This window comes from Pygoscelis adeliae, unplaced genomic scaffold (genome assembly GCF_000699105.1).
Source record: "Pygoscelis adeliae isolate BGI_AS28 unplaced genomic scaffold, ASM69910v1 Scaffold424, whole genome shotgun sequence".
Lineage (NCBI taxonomy): Eukaryota > Metazoa > Chordata > Aves > Sphenisciformes > Spheniscidae > Pygoscelis > Pygoscelis adeliae.
This window is the reverse complement of record NW_008824651.1, coordinates 921,825-940,747: the sequence shown is the minus strand read 5'-3', so window position 1 is coordinate 940,747 and position 18,923 is coordinate 921,825. Positions and strand designations below refer to the sequence as shown.

Genomic DNA, 18,923 nt, shown 5'->3' with positions numbered 1-18,923 from the left:
TGAATAAGGAGTTTCATCTGCAGTCAGATAAGAGCACTCGAGCAAATGATCTGAGTTTTAATCAAGAGTAACCAGTCTCACCAGTTCCTTTCCTTCAACATCTGCATCTAAACCAGATCAATTGCCAGTAAAGGGCCAATGTTACAGAAATGATCATTATTGTTTTCCCGGAGTAACTGCTCTGGCAAATATGGTTGTAATGTATTATAGCACCACAAATTTAGACTATGCCCTGGAGACCTCACAGGGGATACTTGTGAGACCTTTCCACAGTCATTTAGCGTACAAATTTGTTCAAAAAGCCATTATGCCTGGGTGAAAGGAAACTTTTTAAAGGAATTAGGAGCATATATTAACTCTACTGTTTTAAGGTGAGACTTTTCACACAAAAATATTCTAGTGGAGATGTAGTAAATTCATCCCTTTATACACAAGTTTCATCATTTGATCTGATATTTTGAATTAAGGGTACACTTCAGTTCAATTTTTTGGGGGAAAATCTAAGTCGTATTACAAGATCTACGTCTGGACCCTTTTGCTGGGGCATAATTTCCACGTCGGAGTTTGTCTGAGGTAGAATGGTAGGCCTGGATGTTCACCTCGGCAATAGACCTTACTCAGGCTAATGAATGAATGGGAAGTAATAACCGCATTGTTGGGTACACCCACATTTTCAGACAGGATTCCTACTTAATGAGAAGGAAAACTATTTTTAGGAGCAGTAGCAGAAATTTCAAAGGTTGAGACAGAATAAGATATTAATGTTTAATTCCTGTCAAATGTGGGAGTTCAATTTGACTGGTCCATCTGCAGCAAGCATGTTTCCAGGTAAGGGAATCCTGTTCCTTTATCTAGACCCTCCTCATATTCGTATTAATGGCTGTTTCAAGGTGTGTCTAATTCCATTTTCCGCCTCCTCCATTTACAATGTGTAAACATAGCCTGATGTTTATATCCTCTTCCTTGTGTAAGAGCTAGTATTTTGGCAGTAGTGCTCCTCACCTTCTAGACACACCTTCTACATTCAGTTTAGCACTTACTGATGCATTTTTATGATTGTGTTTATTACTCACTTTAAGCAGAGGGGAAAAGACAAGATGCGAAGAGGCCCTGTAAAGAAATACTGAGGATCAAGTAGACTTTTCAAAAACTTTTGGCGGCCACACATTCAACACATGACACTATGTTGCCTAATAATATGAAAAAAATTATGAGGCCATGGCTCATATGAAGCAATATTATGTGTCATATCCATCCCACAGGCCATAGTTTCCCCATCCCTAGTTTGAACATTGTAAAACATGTTTAGTCTGATACATAGATTGGACACCTCACAATAATAAATAAAAAATTAAAAAAAAACCCAGGGATCTATATTTTCAGAAGTAAATGGTGACATCTTCTGTCTCTATTACTTTAGTAGGCCACTGAGATACTTCAGAGAAGTCCTGTTTTCAGAAGTCAGATTCCCACCAAACGTCACAAATCGTACCCTTAAATAAGAAATACCTATCATCGACTGTAAGTTAAATATTTAGGGCTCCTAGAAGGCAAAACCCCCAGTCATTAAATATAATCCCTGTTTGCAGACCCTTTCAGAGACTGTCACCCAGGAAAAGCCATGTCTCTGCAAGAGGTGGCCGAAGTTCGTCAAGGTGGAAAAGCCATCTGGGAATGACTGAAGCAGTAGTAATACACTGAAAGATTTGGTAAGTGATTTGCCTTGCACAGAGCATGAAGGCTTGCACCTCTGGCCAAATCTGTTCCCTTTTGTCGTGGTTTAACCCCAGCCAGCAACCTTTATTAAACCTTACCTATTAAACCTTTGCACTGTTCAGCAATGGCTCTCCCAAGAGCAGACTCCAAGTTGCATTTCCTCACTCAGAATACTCACAAATGAGTTGAGAATTAGTGTGACAAAGACCTGAACCCTTTCTTCTTCCCATCCTCTTTGAGAACAGAAAGCAAGTTGAACGGTAGGAATAGGTGTTGAAGAAGGCAACTTACTTGTCCCGTGTTCGTTATTTAAAGGCTATTGAAAGATGATGCCTTTTATAGTGGTCTCCACGGCCACTCTGAACTGGAGAATTTGGGAATGCTTCTAACCTCCAGGGCACAGGTAAGCGCTCAAGGTAACCTCATTCCATGCTGGGGTGACACCTGGACATGTATCAACCCTTCCCTGAACCCTGTACCACAAAAAGTAAACCAAGTTTCCCAAGGAGGCTGGGAGCCATGGACTGCGTTGAGGTCCTTGAGAAGGATAGTCACTGGGCAAGGACTTAAGAGCACCACTCTCAGGTCAGTGCAAATATTGCTCTGTTTGGAAGCAGCCTACGTCACACCAAACTGTGCTGTGGGTGGGCTGAGTATCCAAGGGTTTCCTTTAATCTCCGATGATCAGAAATTGAACCCACCAGAGAATCTGACACTGGATTTCCAGATGTCTTATCAAACACATCCTTCTTCTATGGTATCGTAAGGTACCACTCACATACCCTGTTGACAGCAGAGGAGAAGATACTTTTTGATAGTTGTATTTCTCCAGAGCAATTTCAAAGACTAAAGCAATTGCTCTTTCTCTTCAAGGATGCAGGCACCATAAGATCCACAATGTCCCATTTTGTCTCCCATAGCTAAGCCAACAGCTAAGATGGTCAGGACAGATGAGAGAAGGAACTGAATATTCTCTCTTGGGCAGCATACACATTGTCTGTGATTTATGTCTGCAGTCTGTGGCTTACATGGACACTCCAGCAGCCACAGGATGATCCTACTGCAGCGACAGAATTGCCCTTTTCAATTCAAGCCTCTTTCAGAGAAAGAACCTGAGCTTGCCACAGTGAGCCAGGTTTTATCCTTTTAAGACAAAGTTGTATGAGTATGGTCCTTCAACCATCCCCAAAACATAAGGTAACCATGAAAGTACCAGCCCACTTAGCGGTAGATGTGGCCAGGAGAATATAACATATGTGTCCCAAGACAGGATTTCACTCCAACTGACTTTAAATGTGGTACATAGAGAGATGATGTCTCCTCCTGCATCAGAAGGCCTTTCGTGTGATCAACAAAGATGTGTCACTTAGGCACTCCTCAGCTTAAGCAAAGGAGATCTCAGCAAGACTCTGCTGTGAAATGGACATCAAGCTTTTTATGAATGTACTGATTTTGTCCCCTGGCCCTCATCACCACAGTCCCCGTCATGAGTCAGTGACCCTCACGCAGGTCATTTACCTGGGTGCAAGGAACATTGAAAAAGGGTCATTTCCACAGGTATAAGGGACATTCCTACCGACCAGGAGCAGATGAGGCTATGGTGACCCCATGGTGTCTATGACTGTGCCCCAGAGCCCCTGCACGCAAGCCAGCAGATGAAGATACCTACGCAGTGTATTAGGTTCCCGTCCACCTTGTACCAGTGTGACTATACAGCATGCATAGGGCAAGTCTGTTCCCACTAAATAAAGACTCCCATAGTCTTCCACTCACTTTTAAAACTGGAATTAAAAATTAAGACCAAATTCTGCTCCTAGTTAGTTCCTCAAATATACAAACTTTGCCTTTACAATACTGATTTTTTTATTCTTAAACAAGATTTAAAGTTATTTCATGATTTTTCAGGAGTGTTACATGCATTAAAAGGAAAGCAGGTAAGCACGTGCAGAGCAGTAAGATTTATTCAGAGAAAGTGTGTTTCTGTTTAAAAGAGAATAAACTGATTTTATGTAAACAACCAGAAAAACCACCCCACCCCTAGAGAAAACAGGCACACAAATACTTCACTCCTTTCATAAATAATGTATTTTATTGCATATGGCTATTAAGGAGAGCATCCATGATCAATACAGACTAAATACAATACACTACTCTAGTTCCATTTATTCTGGTCTCCAGCAGCATCACATTTATCCTTATATACAGCGTGTACATTGGAAGACACAGCAAGATAAGTTAAGTCTCTTGTCATATCACAATAGCAAGAAATATATTTAACATCTTGATATCCAGAAACAATACGTACCCAAAAAGAAAACACTGCTTAATAACTGTTAAGGTTATATAGCAAAAAATATTTTAAATTTAAGGTAAGTCAGGCAAAATGTACAAAGACCCAATATACATTGTGAAGTTTTAGCAAACATAACATTTATACATTTTGGTTCCATTCTGTAAACTAAATTAAGAATGTAAGTATTGCATATGCCTTTGTGAAATATACAGGATAGAGAAGAATTGACTATATTGTCAAGTTTTTGTTTTGAAGTTGCTGTATGCATTTTAGCCATTTGTTTTAGTGGCATGATTTCTTAATTGGTACAGAGGGCTACTTCAAAATAGAAGTTCAAAACATTGAATTCAGCAGGTACCACACTCAGTGCTATGGGGGGGTTCAGCCAGAAAATGTCAAAGGTATTTCTTTTTTCTAATTCCAGACTTGAACAAGCAGCATTTTAGAATGTCTTAGAACCATTTGTAGTATTATTATTAAAAAAAAACCCTCAAACAGATAGATTAGATATTTAAATTTATTTTAGATCTAGTATTCTATTAGCCTATGCATTGCTGTGATTTAAGACCCCAAAAATAACACAGAAAAATAGTGTGTCATGGGGTAGGGAAGGAATTAGTTTACATTCATCTTTGTCTTGTAATACAATCCTCAGTTCTAAAAATTCAGCATGTAAGCAGGAAGACCCCATTGCCATTCGTTGTATTTGTAAGACATTGACTCTCTCGTCTTCCTTAGAAAAAAAATCCCAAGAGATAACGCATCGTTAATAGTGAAGTACAGGTTCCACCAGCACAATGATTTAAAAAAAAAAAAAAAGTCTCACGTAACTCAAATAACTTAGTAATACTTACATGTCTATCAGAGCAGGCACGTGGGAGGTACCCTTAAAATGTGTACGAACTCTTCAACAAATTTATCGAAGGAGAAACAAGGTGGCGTGACATTCTGCTAGTCTGGTGCAACAGTTGTATGTGACATTTATGACAGTAGCCGCCACATCACTCGGATTTTCAGGCTACTGGAAATGTGATGCATGGGTAGCCTTGAAAAGAACTCAGGATAAGTGACTGCAATGGTTCTTCCCTGTAATAATGCCTGCAGCTGCAATGGTGCTTTCCTGGTAAAAGGCAAATATCAGAACTTTCTAGATGGCAAGATAATACTGTGTTAATATTAGCGCTTGAATCTGCCCGATACCCATTATCATCCCTGCATTCCTAGCATGCCTACGTGGATTTTTGGTTACAAGAAACGCAGCTAAGAACAGGGTTAGCTGACAAAAGTGAGCTTGTAAATAGGAGAAAAGGCTTTTGCAATCTGAAGTACCTACATAAACACCTACATAGAGAGGATTAAACAAGTGTGTCAAAGGTAAAGAGAGATACCCCCAATACAGTTTGATGTTTTTAACCTACGTTGCTTCAGTTATACTGTTTGGTTGGTTGTTTTTTTTTTTTTAACTACTCTGAATCCTCCGTCCAAGTCCGATTCACAGAGTTTCATCCCATTTCAGACTTTTCAGTGCCCTGGTTCGGCTCTGTCTGAGAAGTAAACCCTGCGGCTAGTGATTCACAACCCAGCAGCAGCAGCAGCAGCTGTATGCGTTGCAAGTTCAGTAAGGCTGACGACCGTTCTTGAGAGAGACTCAGCATAGAGATAAAGGAGGTCCTGTCGTACACCAACACCGCAAATCCGGCTTTACTTTGAACTGAGGTAGTACTGTGGTAGGCTTGAAATTATGCCAGTAAATACCAGATCTTACTGCTTCAGCAGGTGTTACAGAATCCCCTAATATGCCAAAGAATAAATACAGTTTGTCTTTGCAGAAAAAGGAAATGAAGGCATTGGCCGTTAGTTAAAGAGGCCGGCAGAAAAAGTTCTTACGATCTAAAGAGCATCTCCAACTTCTGTCGAAACAGCAGCAAAATGATACCGTAGATGCTATGGACAGGTAATGAGTTAGGCAGGTTGCTTTCCCTTCCTCCCAGATTTGTTGCAGTTTAGTCCACAACAGTTAAGTAACTGTCCGGACCAACAATAACAACAACAACAACAAAAAGTAAACCTTAAGCAGCTTCAGTTACAAAAAAAAACCCAACAAAAAAACCAAAACAAAAAAAAAAGTGTATGCCGAGCAGCTTCTTTGAATGTTGTACTCTGTTGTTTGAGGTCATGGTGAGAAAACTAACTCCTTCACTCTGAAAAGAAAAATGAAAGAAAGTCAATAAAAGCTGAAAAAAAAAAAAACCACCAGCGATTATTCAGAACGGGTTTTCATGGGAAAAAAGCTATGCAATAACTGCTTTTTATATTTGTATACATCATAAGGTATTGCAGAGGCAATGAAGGGAGTACTCCCCAAACCAATACCACCTCCTTTTTTTAGAGCTTTTCGTCTGTGGGTCTTCAGGCCAGCACACCACGGGAGACAGAACTGGTTAGAAAACCCGACACAAAATCCCCCCAGTTCAAGTTGTGACCATCACTGTTTGCATCAGTGGAAAGGAAAAGGGGTTGCAGAAAGCAGGTACAAACTCAACTGTTTTTTTTTAGTCAGATGGGTGTTATCAAAAGCTGTCCATTTCCAGACATTAAAAACAGGTTTCTTGGGACTACATTGTCTTTTTTTTTGTCTTCTAAAAACATCAGCAAAGTATAAAAGAACCTTCTTCTAATTTAGTTATTTGATTTACTAAATAACTGTTATTCCAGAAGTAAAAGAAGTGGGTAGGTATGCAAATGAAAGGAATCTTCTCCAGATTACTGACTCCAAAGCTGCTTTAAACAGTCAAGGTGAATTATGCAGTAACATAGAAACCGATTACAAAGTGACCCATCCTATTTTAAAGAATGCAGCTGACTCCCTTTGTGTTTTTTTCACTGCAAAGAATTAACGGATAGTATGTGCCACCACCGTAAAGGGACATTATTATATTGATTAACTCACAACATTAAGATGATTTGTTAACATGGTCATTAAAAAAAAAAATCAAAATTTCCCTTAGTATGTTGTTTATTGTGTGGATTTTTCCTGTTTGCTCTAATATTTGTGGTTTTTTCACTGCAAAGAATTAACGGATAGTATGTGCCACCACCGTAAAGGGACATTATTATATTGATTAACTCACAACATTAAGATGATTTGTTAACATGGTCATTAAAAAAATCAAAATTTCCTTAGTATGTTGTTTATTGTGTAGATTTTTCCTGTTTGTTCTAATATTTGGAAAGCAGCAATGCACAAACAGTAGTGATTAAAACACCAAGACTGTAAATTTTACATGACAAAACACTGACACCTCATTTCAAAAGGTGCCAGCTAAGTGGTAAATCCTGATACAACATCAGGCTGCAACATTACATTCACGCTAAGTGCTATTAATAGTGTCTAGTTCATTTAATAGTTTATAACAAGTTTTTTTGTTCTGTGTTGTCCCCAAGTTTACATGTTAGATGGAAATTTTAGTGAAGATGTATTACACAAGTTTTCCTAAAAATGTAAGTTATTTGGAACACTTTAGGAACTAATATTGTTACTTAGAACTAAGTCTATAAAGGACATAACCCATTAATTTTGACTGTATTGATACAAGAAGTCAGTATTCCTGTATATTTTTAATTCCTTTGGGACCATAAAACCAAAATAAATTATATATGAAACCTGGATGTCCAAGTAAGCATAGTGCTTATCTGTGCAAGTTTCACTCCATATAGGCCTCTGATAAGCCAATACAAAGGCTTTTCCTTCAAGTCTACACAAAAACAAAGGTTGACATATCTTGGCATATATGTGAGAATTGCTGAATTGCTATTGAATCTCTCAGAGCTAAGGTTTACTTAAGGAATTAGTCCTGCTGGAGTCAATTGGAGCCGCTATGTGATCAGATACTTAGGATATTACTTAGGATTTTATTTCATGACACAGCCTGAGATGAATTAATAGCTTGCCAAGACCAAAAGGAGAGCATCTCATTGCCCCCACCCATTGCCATTTATTTGCTGCCACTTTCCTGATCAGAAACTACGTCAAATCTACCCATTCAACCTTTAGAAAATGAGCTTGCTTTCTTTGGGCTGGGAGGGTGTTTCAAATTAAGAACTTGAATTGACTTACAATGCAATCAAGGGAGCCCCAAAACTGCCATCACCATCCAGTAAGGCTGCGTGGGAGAACGTGTGGCAGGATGGATGGCTCTCAGAAGGGAGCAGAGATCCCTCATTTGAGGAAGAGCTGCCTAACAAACCACTTTGTTCCGACTTTTGTTCAGGGGAGCAGGATAAACACATCATGTAGGCAAACAAATGAGTGTTTAAAGATACATGCTGACTCTGTGATATTGCTTTCCTCCTCCAAATGGAAACCAACCTGACAACTAAATTTAGATTCCCGAAAGTGGCCACATGATAGTGAAAGCCAAAGAAAGTTAAAAAAAAAAAGGATTCATGTGTTCAGATAGGGAAATCAGAGGAAGGTATTTTTGTACATGCAAGAACCACAAACGAGTATGTTTCCAGAAGTATGCCAGCCTAAGGCGGTCATCAGGGAGGATTATTAGCAACTGAGTAAACCTGCCATTGTTCTTACAGTACATCAGGTACTTTCCAGCCAGAATTAAACTGGAGCAGGTGAAGTGGCCGATGCTTCAAAGCACTTCCAAACTTGGTTCACAGGGTTTTGTAGGTGGACGATGGGACTGTGGGCACAAGCCTAAGAGCCTATCAGCAATAAACACGTCATCCAGTGAACCTATAATGCTGACCTATAGCTCAAAAACTAACCCAAACGTAGTCTTCAATAACGAAACAATTTCCTCTGACTTCAAGAAGCTTTGAATGAGGTTTCGAAAAAGCTTTTCAATCAAGAAAGGAAAAATAACTACTGCTACCACTTGCTCCACATAATGGCAATGACAGCTTCAGAGGAAGCCTACTTGTAAGAAATAAGTTGCAAGTTCCATGCTAAAGTAAAAATAAAATAATAAAATTACATCAATATCGCTATTAATTTTTACTTCAGTGATTAGTATCTTTTACTTATTTCCTGTCACAGGTCAACATTCTACTTAGACAGCAAGTGACACCAGTATACATTGTCTTTGTCCAGGAACTAAACAAAATTCCTACAGAACACGAATATATTCTTTGATAACCTCATTCCCCGTGGGCACGCACAAATCAAAATACAAAGTCCAGCTCTGTGTCAATACTGAAGCTTCCTCTTCATTTTGGGCTTTATTAAGAAAAGCATCCACGATCACTGCTGAGTTCCCAAAACTACTTAAAGTCATCCGATTCCACCAGTGCTTCCTGGGGAATAAATCAGATAATAAACACACACACACAAATTGCTAGGAAACTACCAAATACTCAAAGACTTGTTAAATATACTGTGAAGAGAATACAACGGTTAGTCAATTAAAGAAGATCTAGTCTGCTTATTAATTTTCAAAGTCAGTAAGCAATGAATAAAAATTTTCTTAATTCCTAAAAAGAATTCTCATCTGCTAACAAGCATGCAGACAGAAACAGCTATTCGTGTGGCTCACGGCAAAACACATTGCTGGTTATTCATAACCAGTAAATTTATTCCACTGGCAGCGCGACTGCCAGGGCGGATCAGGCATCGGACGCAGAACCCCCAGCTCCGCCACGGGCTTCTGCCCTGACTCGAGGCAAATCACTCAGTGGCTTTGTCCCTTTGTTTCCCCTCCCCACGCTGCCTGCCAAATCGATTAAGGCTCTGATCCCGCTAACTAACTTTTACTGGAAGAGCAATCCTACTGATACAACCGAATCTGGAGGTTGACACCACATATGTCTGCAGGCAGCAGGCCAGGCCATTAGACGGCACAGCCCAAGGAACCGAATCCCACCCGCAGGGAGATGTCTTTGCCCGCCCCGACACCCGGGAGGAGACGCATGGGTGAGGCAGCTGCCCCAGCAAGCTGCACTGCCCTCCCTACCCTCCAGCACCGTGCATTGTACCTGGCCAGGCACCCCGCAGGAGAGGGGCTTGCAGGCACCTGCACGGGCTGTAGCCTTTGCCCTTCAGCAGCACCTTCCCTCCGCCCAAAGCAGTCAGCGTCAGGAAGCAAGCGGAGCAGGGAGGCAGGCGGCAGGGGCTGAGGGTGGGGAGGGACAGCATGGGTCCTGATGGCGATAAACCCGTGCCGCCCTGGCACCGACGGCAACGGGAGATGGTCTGAACTGCAGTCTCCCAGGGCTTCTTTACGGCAGGGATTGTAGGATGCACACCCACACATTGTAAGGTCACAAATTTGGCCAGGCATCCCAATGCGAATGCAGCCTGCCTGCTCCCTGGGATGCTACCGGGGAGGTGCACAGTAGGAGCCAAATCCTGACCCGGCTCTGACTCTCATTAAGCACTTTAATGAATACTATGCTTAAGTACATCAGTAACCCTGCTAAAGATAACAGAACAACTCACATGCTGAGCTATGGCTCTCCACAAGTAATTCCAGGGAATCTGAGCTCCGCTCAGAGGGACCGCTCATACCAAATAAAGCCAAGCTCGGCCATCGTCACAGGAAAAGGTTTCAATCAGAGCGTAAACATTTGTCTCACCAACACTTTGCAGGAAAACATAAAGTAGTATGCTCTAACAATTTACAAAGCCCATGAATAACATCCATCCAAAGTAAAATGTTTCCACATTTGATGGGAAAAACAAGTTAAGCCATGAAATGAAAAAGTCATGTTGTTGTTATGTTTTTTTAAACAAGTCATGGTTGATCATCATTGGGAGACACGCTGCCCCAAGTAACTAGGCTCTTTTGTTATGTTATGCCACTAAGAAACAGTACGTAATGTTATTTAGCTATGTCTCTGTTGTTTTATGAATTTGGAAAAGCAAGCATCGGGTCAACATAGATTCTTCATGAATGATAATAAAAAAAATCACTTAATTTCTTTAAAGTAGTAAAGTAGGGATTTTGCAGCCACAGTTATCTATATTAAAGTGAGCTTTATAGTACTTTTGACTCTTGTGTCAAATAGTTAAAAATCATAACATCTTGAACTGCATTAAGATAACCATGGGGAAAGATATTATCTTCTAAAGTGGGAAACAAAACACTAGATTATCTGGAAAAAGATGCTGCACGTCAGCACCCGCAAGTACTTTTTTTTTTTTTTGTCCTAGCATACACACGAGAGGCTAAAATGTTAATCTGATGGCATGGACAAATCCCCACAGTTTATAATGTCAACTTTTATCCAAAGGTACTAAAAAATCAAAGTAATCTGTATTTGATACCATATATTTACACGACTAACATTTTACATGCAATCTTACACTAGAGTTTAAGCAGCTGAGTCTACAGTAGAAGTATAGATGACGATGAGGGCTATGCTTAGTTGATTTCAGAATTTGATATAATTTGTGTTTCATATCATTTTGTCAAGGTTCTTATAGATTTTGTAGTATGAATAACTAAACATTAAAATGTAATTATGTGGAAAATAAAGGATTAAACTTACAAATGTCATTATAATGAATTTATAGCTAAAGTGCGGGTCCAGAAATACATTTCCAATATCAATTATAATAAAAATAGGCACTTCAAATTTAAAATTAAGAAACTAGACAGGCTCATTTTTCCAGGATTAATTTAATACAGTTGCTATTATATCTCTTAATTTCAGAGCTACAGCCACTGTGTACTATTAAACAAGTTTGTATAGATGTGATTTAATGCTGTGATTAGGGATAAAATAAATTAGACAAAAAGCCCTCAACATAGTACTATCTGAAATTTGTTCAATTATCCTCTCCATTGCAAGTTGGGTATACAACCATTCAAAAATGTTACATGAAATTAAACAAAATCAAGCTGCTTTCTCTGAGCAAACAAAATGCTAGAAAAAAAAAATGTTTAGGCCTTTTGGTCTTCCATTGGGAGTTAGTAAGAGGGACAGAAACACACACGCAGAAGCAAATGTGGAAACTATATAGAAAAATTGCCATTGAAAAGATTAGTCTGTGGCAGCCAGCCAAAGAGCCACTCGACAGTTCACGTGCACAGGATGTGAACATGGAACAAGTCGTCACGTTCTTGGTTGATGACCATTATCATGCAACTGGAATTGCCTCCCACCTTACAACCATCACACCATTCCTTTATCGGTGCAGCTTCAAAACCCAACGCTGCAAACGTGGCCTCAATTAGGTGGTGGGCTTGATTTTTACAGCTCCTTCCACCACACCAACGAGAGCACAGAGCTCTTCCCAGGAACAGACTGACAGCAATATGCAAACTCCAGAGACACCACTCTGCATACAAAGTGAGGCTGGAAGTTTCTTAAGAGACAGAATTTTTGCAAAACAACTTGCTCACCTTACAAGCAATGAAGGGCAAGGGAGGAAGGGATTGGTGACTAATACAGTGAACTACCTACCAACCCCACCTTCGGAGACGCAACAAAAACAGCTGAATTAGCACATCTGCCCCTACAGCTTACACCAGGCAATACCCAGCTAACTTCTGCCATCCCCAATGTGTACCTCTACATCTCTGACCTACTCGCCCTACGAGGAGCTCGTCATTCTAGCTCCTTATAGTCAAGGAGAAGAAACAGGCACTTCTAAGCAACAATTCTCTGCCCTATTTCATGTTAGGCTCAGATGAGTAAGAGTTATGAAAGATCTCCAAGGCTGTGAGGTGTATGACTTGGTATTCATTTTAGGAGCAGAGACCATATCCTTTTACACACCTTTACAATTGCTGGGAAGTTTGCTCAGCTGGGATGTCAAAGGCATATTTGTCCCTCTTCTAATACATATCATTAACAGGGCATTAACAGGGGCAACAAGGTCTGACAAGAAAGAAGAGTTCTTGTAAGTAGAGCTTGATATTCTCACACAACTGCCGACTGAAATTCCATCAATGTTGGTGGACCTATTTCAGGCAGGTAATGGGGGGGGACAGACGGACACAGTATAATCAGACTTCTGGTTAGATCCACAAGTGAGAACCTGACTGCCGTTCTAGATACCAATGGCCAATACCAAAGTCCAATCACTTCTGAGCCACTAGATTACCTCCATCCACATGCCTGAACACACAATGTTAGAGTGCTCTCAAAGAGCTTAAAAGCATGTTTTTTCTCTCTTTCTTGGGAGAAAAAGCAATCTTTTCCAGTGATTACATTGAAGAGTTATTCATATTAAAAATTTAAATATTCATGGAAACAGGGATAAGGACTCACGTAAGTTGTGGGAAGTCATGTTCACTCTCCCCTTTCCATTACAGTGGATATCTAATTATTCCATGAAAACAGCTTCAATAAGAAAGAACGACAGCACTCTACCAAAGAATATATGGCTAAGATGCGCTAGGGATGGGGAGGGGGGAAAGAAGATTCAGATCTTTTTTTTTCAGCAAGAAAGGTATTGGATGCTGGTCAGTCCTGGGTGAGCGCTCTAGCCATGTAAATATTGTGGGCAGGGGAACAGAAACACCTCATCCAGGCACTCTTTTTGAAAGACTGATCCCTGCCTTCACCATTGCCAAAAAGGCTTAGGCACCTAATATCAAAAGAGGTTTCAGATTTACAAAGTCTTTATGGAGACTGGAGCACTCCTCCATCCCAGAGGAAGACATTTATCTTCCAGAGAGCAGCATGTTTTAAAACAGAAGGCTCTCCTCAACTTTCACAGTCAACTACCTGCCTGTTTTGCAAACTGACTTTCAGACTGCTTTACCAAGGAGACTGAAACACCCGTGGCATTACATACATTCATTTATGCATCTAACCTGGCATCTAAATACACTGGATGGTCACACACTAAATGTTAGGTTGGCTGCTGTAGCTTCTGGACTTTCAAGTTAGGAGATACATCCAGAGAGATGCTTCCTCTCACAGAGGAGATACATGGGGAGTGAAGGGAGAGAAAAAGCAAGCAGGGAAGGACTAAGAACAAGCCAGAAACAACCTGGCATGCACGGGAGGGCAATCTTTTCTATACTGCTTTCTCTTGTTGTCACACCCTCACTTAAAACTCTGAGCATCTGGCAGTAGGATAGAAAAAGATTTTAAAGGATGATTTTCAATTTCTGTCAATGCTTTTCTAGAAATCTTTTGTGTTCTCACCACTGTCAATGTGAATCAGTCAGTAATAGAAGGGTGAGGGAAAGATGAAGCTAGGCAAGAAGTTGCAGGCTTCATGTTCTGTGATGAAGAGACACCACCACCCCCTACCCTCCCCAAAACCATTTAGTGAAATGAGCAACACAGCACAGAACAGCTGTGCTGAAGCAGCTAAAGACTCCTCTAATCCAGTTTCCTCTCTCTGACAGTGAGTCAAAAGCAGCTGTTTAAGCAAGACTATGAAAACCAAGAGAAGCATACGGAGATACTTCCCCAAATTCTCATCTAGCTTCTAATGATTCACCTATCAAGGACCTCCTGCCCTTTACCTCCCTTCAGGGAAACCTTTAGTACCCTGTAGCCTGGCGTTTCACACCTGAACTACAGGGTGCAAGAAGAACTATTTCCTTCTGCTTGTTCTGAACCCGCCACATGTTAGCTTAATGCCCCCAACAAAGCTGAAGTCTTACTTCCCATGTACAGTTAAGACTCACAGTCCATGTATCATCATCATATGTTGTCCTTCCTTTACTGTATATATTGAGACACGTAGCAACAGGAACTGCAATTCTCCCATACGGATGTTTCCTATCTACAATCTGAGAGCACAATGGAAAGGCTCAAAAACACGGTGCCCAAGCATTTCTATACAACCCTGCAAAACTGGGATGAAAAGCCCTGTACAGCTGGCCAACACTTTCTGCACAATTCTTGGGAGAAGAAAAACTGTGCTATGTTACCTGAAAAGGTTTCTAACACTTTGATGGGAAATCAGTTGCACTATGTACATGGACTGCGGTAGAAGGAGGAAAAAGAAATTCTCTGTGAAGAGAGAAAAAAGTATCCACAGACGTACAGTGTTTCTCAGAGGTCACTACTTTATTTTGGCCATTTACTTAAAGTCTGCTCTTTAGCACAAAAAAGAAGAAAAAGAGGTATTCTCTTTTTACATAATTTCCTAATAGGTTCTCAATATTTGACACAGATAGCTCCTACAATTTATTTTCATTTTAACCAAACCTTTCTCAGTAGGTTTACATGAAGAAGATTTTTTTTCCTCTGTTTTTTTTTGAGGTTTGTTCTGTCCAAGTTTAAGAGGTTTTTTTCCATGAGACCAGGTTAGGATCCTTTTCTCACACTGAAAGAAGAATGAGCAGATGCATTTTGGGTAATATTGCTTAGAAAATGTGAGAACAATTTACTTTCTCAATTTTGTATCTTTTGAAGTATCATTACTGAGTCATTAACAGCTACATATTTCACTTCAGCTATTAATCTTGTTGCATATAATATTACCCCTGTTCTTTAAAACTATGTCTCGTAGTTCAGAGTTGTTAATACAGTAGCACAAATCAGGTTAAGCTCTTAACCTTTTTGCTTTATTAATTCCACTTAAACAATAATTCAAGCTTCTATATACAAAAGTTTGGATCAAAAAAAAAAAAGGGGTAAAATATTTCCATGAATAAAGCCAGAGTCTCCTTATTTTAAAGGCTTTTTTTATTCTGTAAACTTTGGGGGTTTTATATCGCTGTTGTTAGAAACAGCGATATAACATCTATTAATGGAGCCTATAGTTCCAGGCACTGTAAATGCACATAGGCACGATATATTTTTCTAATAACCACAGTAAATTAACTGAATAGAATCGTGATTATGACTTATCAAATGTATTGCTCCTGTTAGCAATACATAAAAGAACTAAAAAAACCCAACACTCCAGAAAAGTCCACACTGCAAAAAAATCTGGAAGACTGAATTTGTGAGAAAAAGCTATTACAACAAAACCTTGTGAAAAGGTGAACAACTTCCTACTACCAGACCACTTACAAACCTTTCATGATGAGGGGGAGTTGAAACCAAAGCACAGCCTTACCAGTTCATCACTGCGTAAGGGGCGCGGCTCCCAGCTGCCGCTCAAGCCGTAACCAGCAGGTTTTCCTCCAAGCAGAGCAAGCTATTCCTCACTGCATCATGCCTGAGCACGTTTCTTCACTTCATTTGCAACACACCTTGGTACTTACTCTGCTTGTGACACCCAGCCACCAGCGATCGCCAGGTTCAGTATGCGGTCACGGACACACTACACAACACAAAGATGAGAAACTACCTATTTTATGTGAATAATTCTTTTTTAAGCCTTAAAAATATTTCTGCAGGAACATTATTCCTGGCTGTTTGAATTACAAGTTTAGCTTATCACTGGTCAAAAACATTTACAGATCTATTTCTGCTCATTAGAGTATTACAGTTGCTATTTTATGATCATCTACGTGTCTTGCTGTATTCAGCTATACTCCTTACCCCTGTCGGCATCTGTTAAATGCAATCTATGTAACACAAAATGAAAATACACAAATTCAGTCTCAGAAATAGATTTAAGTAGAGAGAAAAAAGTCACAATTTAAGATACTCAGAAATGACTATGGCTACACCTGGAACGAGGCAAGTGGGCTCAGCTGATAGCCCTGAAGTCCTGAGCTGTAAGCAAGATGATTATGGGAAGCCACCAGAGAACCCACTGCAGTGCTCAGGGACTCCCTCCCTGCCTGAGGCTGGGTTTCCCCCCAGATGAGTATCAGGGGACAGGATGGGGGTTGGGAGATGATGCAAACCTGGGCCTTTTTCTGTCACCTTCCGTGCAGTCAGAATGTGACTGGAGTGTCCATGCCATGAACCCAGGGCCTGGAAAACGTCCTCGTCCCACAGTTCAGACATGGGATTTGGGAGACAGATCCTGCCCAGAACCAAAAGTTCCGCCTCAAGTTGCGCCAGGGGAGGTTTAGATTGGATGTAAGGAAAAATTTCTTTACGGAAAGAGTAGTTAAACATTGGAACAGGCTGCCCAGGGAAGTGGTTGAGTCACCATCCCTGGAAGTATTTAAAAGACGGGTAGATGAGGCGCTTAGGGACATGGTTTAGTGGGCATGGTGTTGTTGGGTTGATGGTTGGACTCGATGATCTTGGAGGTCTCTTCCAACCTTAATGATTCTATGATTCTATGATTCTATGAAAAGAGTTGAGTTTAAGCAAATACTTTATAATACCTCCACAGAGAACGATCAAAACATCTTACCCTTTTCTCAGGTACACGATGGGGCTACGATCATCTCTCCAGATAATGTTTATAGAAGTACTCCTAGCCAGCTCGTTAATGACCACGAGCCGAGCTCTCATCAACTTCCTTGGGACTGTAGTCTTGCAACCCCCAGCTACACTTGGCACAGTGGATACTGTCTGAAAGCCAGATTCACAAATTTAGCCAGGTGCCCTGTCCCTGTTGATTTCAACACCTTCGTCCGCTTGAACCTTAATACCTATCACTCTACAGCAACCCACTAAGCCTCCTTGAAAACAGCCAGTCTTCCTCTAACACAATCCCCCAGCAGACATTTCCTACTATTCCTTCAATAGACAAACACCCTAATAATCAAAGCAAAGTGATGTCTCAAGGAACGTCATTTGCAGGTTTTGTATTTACAAACTGGATTGTATTCTCCCTTGCATCAAATGCATTTCTGAGAAATGCTAGAAAAAACAAACATTTTTATTTTGCATTTTTAAAACAAACAGGGGTGCCTGTAACTTCCTGCTCTGAATTTAATCCCGAGGTGAATTAGCATTTCCTTCTGAAGCTGATATGGATTGTATTGCATACAGAAGCTAGTATTATGTTAAGACATGAAAGGAGAGGATGTATTTTTGTCACATGGGCATCATAAATATCATCCACATACCACTCCTGGAGGCTAACTGACACTCTGTTGGAAAACAGAGGCAAAAAGCTTAGTAAACTGTTCAGAAAAGTAATTTTGGTGGTTAAAATTTATCTTCCAAGAACACCAGTTTCAAAACTGGAAGCTGGTTATAAAATAACTTGTGATAGCAGAAAGCATATAGAGTAATTACCTCCTCTGTCTTACTCATATTTTACTTTCTTTCTCAAGCAAGAAACACAGATTTGTACTGAATGAATGAGATTGTTCCCAGCTCCACTGGATGCACCTTGAATCCTCCCCATCTAATAGTTTAGTGCAGAAATGAAGTGAAGCAAGCCCAAATTCATTAGCTCTGCAAGACCAAACAGATGCTAAAGCTTCACTTTTAAGAAAGGCAGCTAAAGGAGGTGAATGCAAAATGCCAAGTTTTACCTACCCTAAGGAACAAGAATATCCGAGACATGCAATGAATCTCAGCTTAGAAAACAGCACTTCTTCCATTGTTTTTCAGCCATGAGACCTGCAGTACAGAATGTTACCTTCCCCAAGAAAAAAAAACTTATTTCTTAAAATATGAAAAATACTATGCTGTCAGAGCAGTTTGCTTTTACAGCACTTTTCTCAAAACGTCAGAGACTTTAAAAAAAAAAAGACCAAAAAAATTAGCATCATTTACGTGCAATATTGCTACCTCCAGAGCAATATGCACTTTCTTGTGTAATTACAAGAGCTCTCAGTAAATGCTTACACAAACAGAGCTGTACTGAACTGTTTCACCAGTTCTTAGTTCCTCTCCCAAGTGCTCTCACACAGTTGTCTGGTTTTTTTTGTTTTATGGCTCCCCTGATTTGTTGCCAGTAAATATGTTTATAAGCAACCAATGACGCTTAATTTTTTTAAAAAGCATCACCGGTACCTCATAATAGCATTTTTGAAAAATACATTTTACTTATAGCAATATATCTGACCACACGACTATGTAACTGACACTGTCATCTTTTTGAAATTGTATTATGTTGCTGGGACTGTTTCTATAAAACAGATTCAAAACCATCTTTGTCACTTAAGATGGGACACTTAAG

The 18,923-nt window shown here is 40.1% G+C and overlaps 1 protein-coding gene across 1 annotated transcript in view; it reads right to left on the bottom strand.

Moving 5' to 3' along the window:
- Nucleotides 1-3,783: 3,783 nt before the first annotated feature.
- IRS2 (insulin receptor substrate 2) overlaps nucleotides 3,784-18,923 on the bottom strand; it is a 29,985-nt gene continuing 14,845 nt past the window's right edge. The window contains exon 2 of the mRNA XM_009322527.1: nucleotides 3,784-6,210. Coding sequence (XP_009320802.1) covers nucleotides 6,206-6,210 — 5 coding nt within the window. The 3' untranslated portion in view covers nucleotides 3,784-6,205. The remainder of the gene's footprint in view (nucleotides 6,211-18,923) is intronic.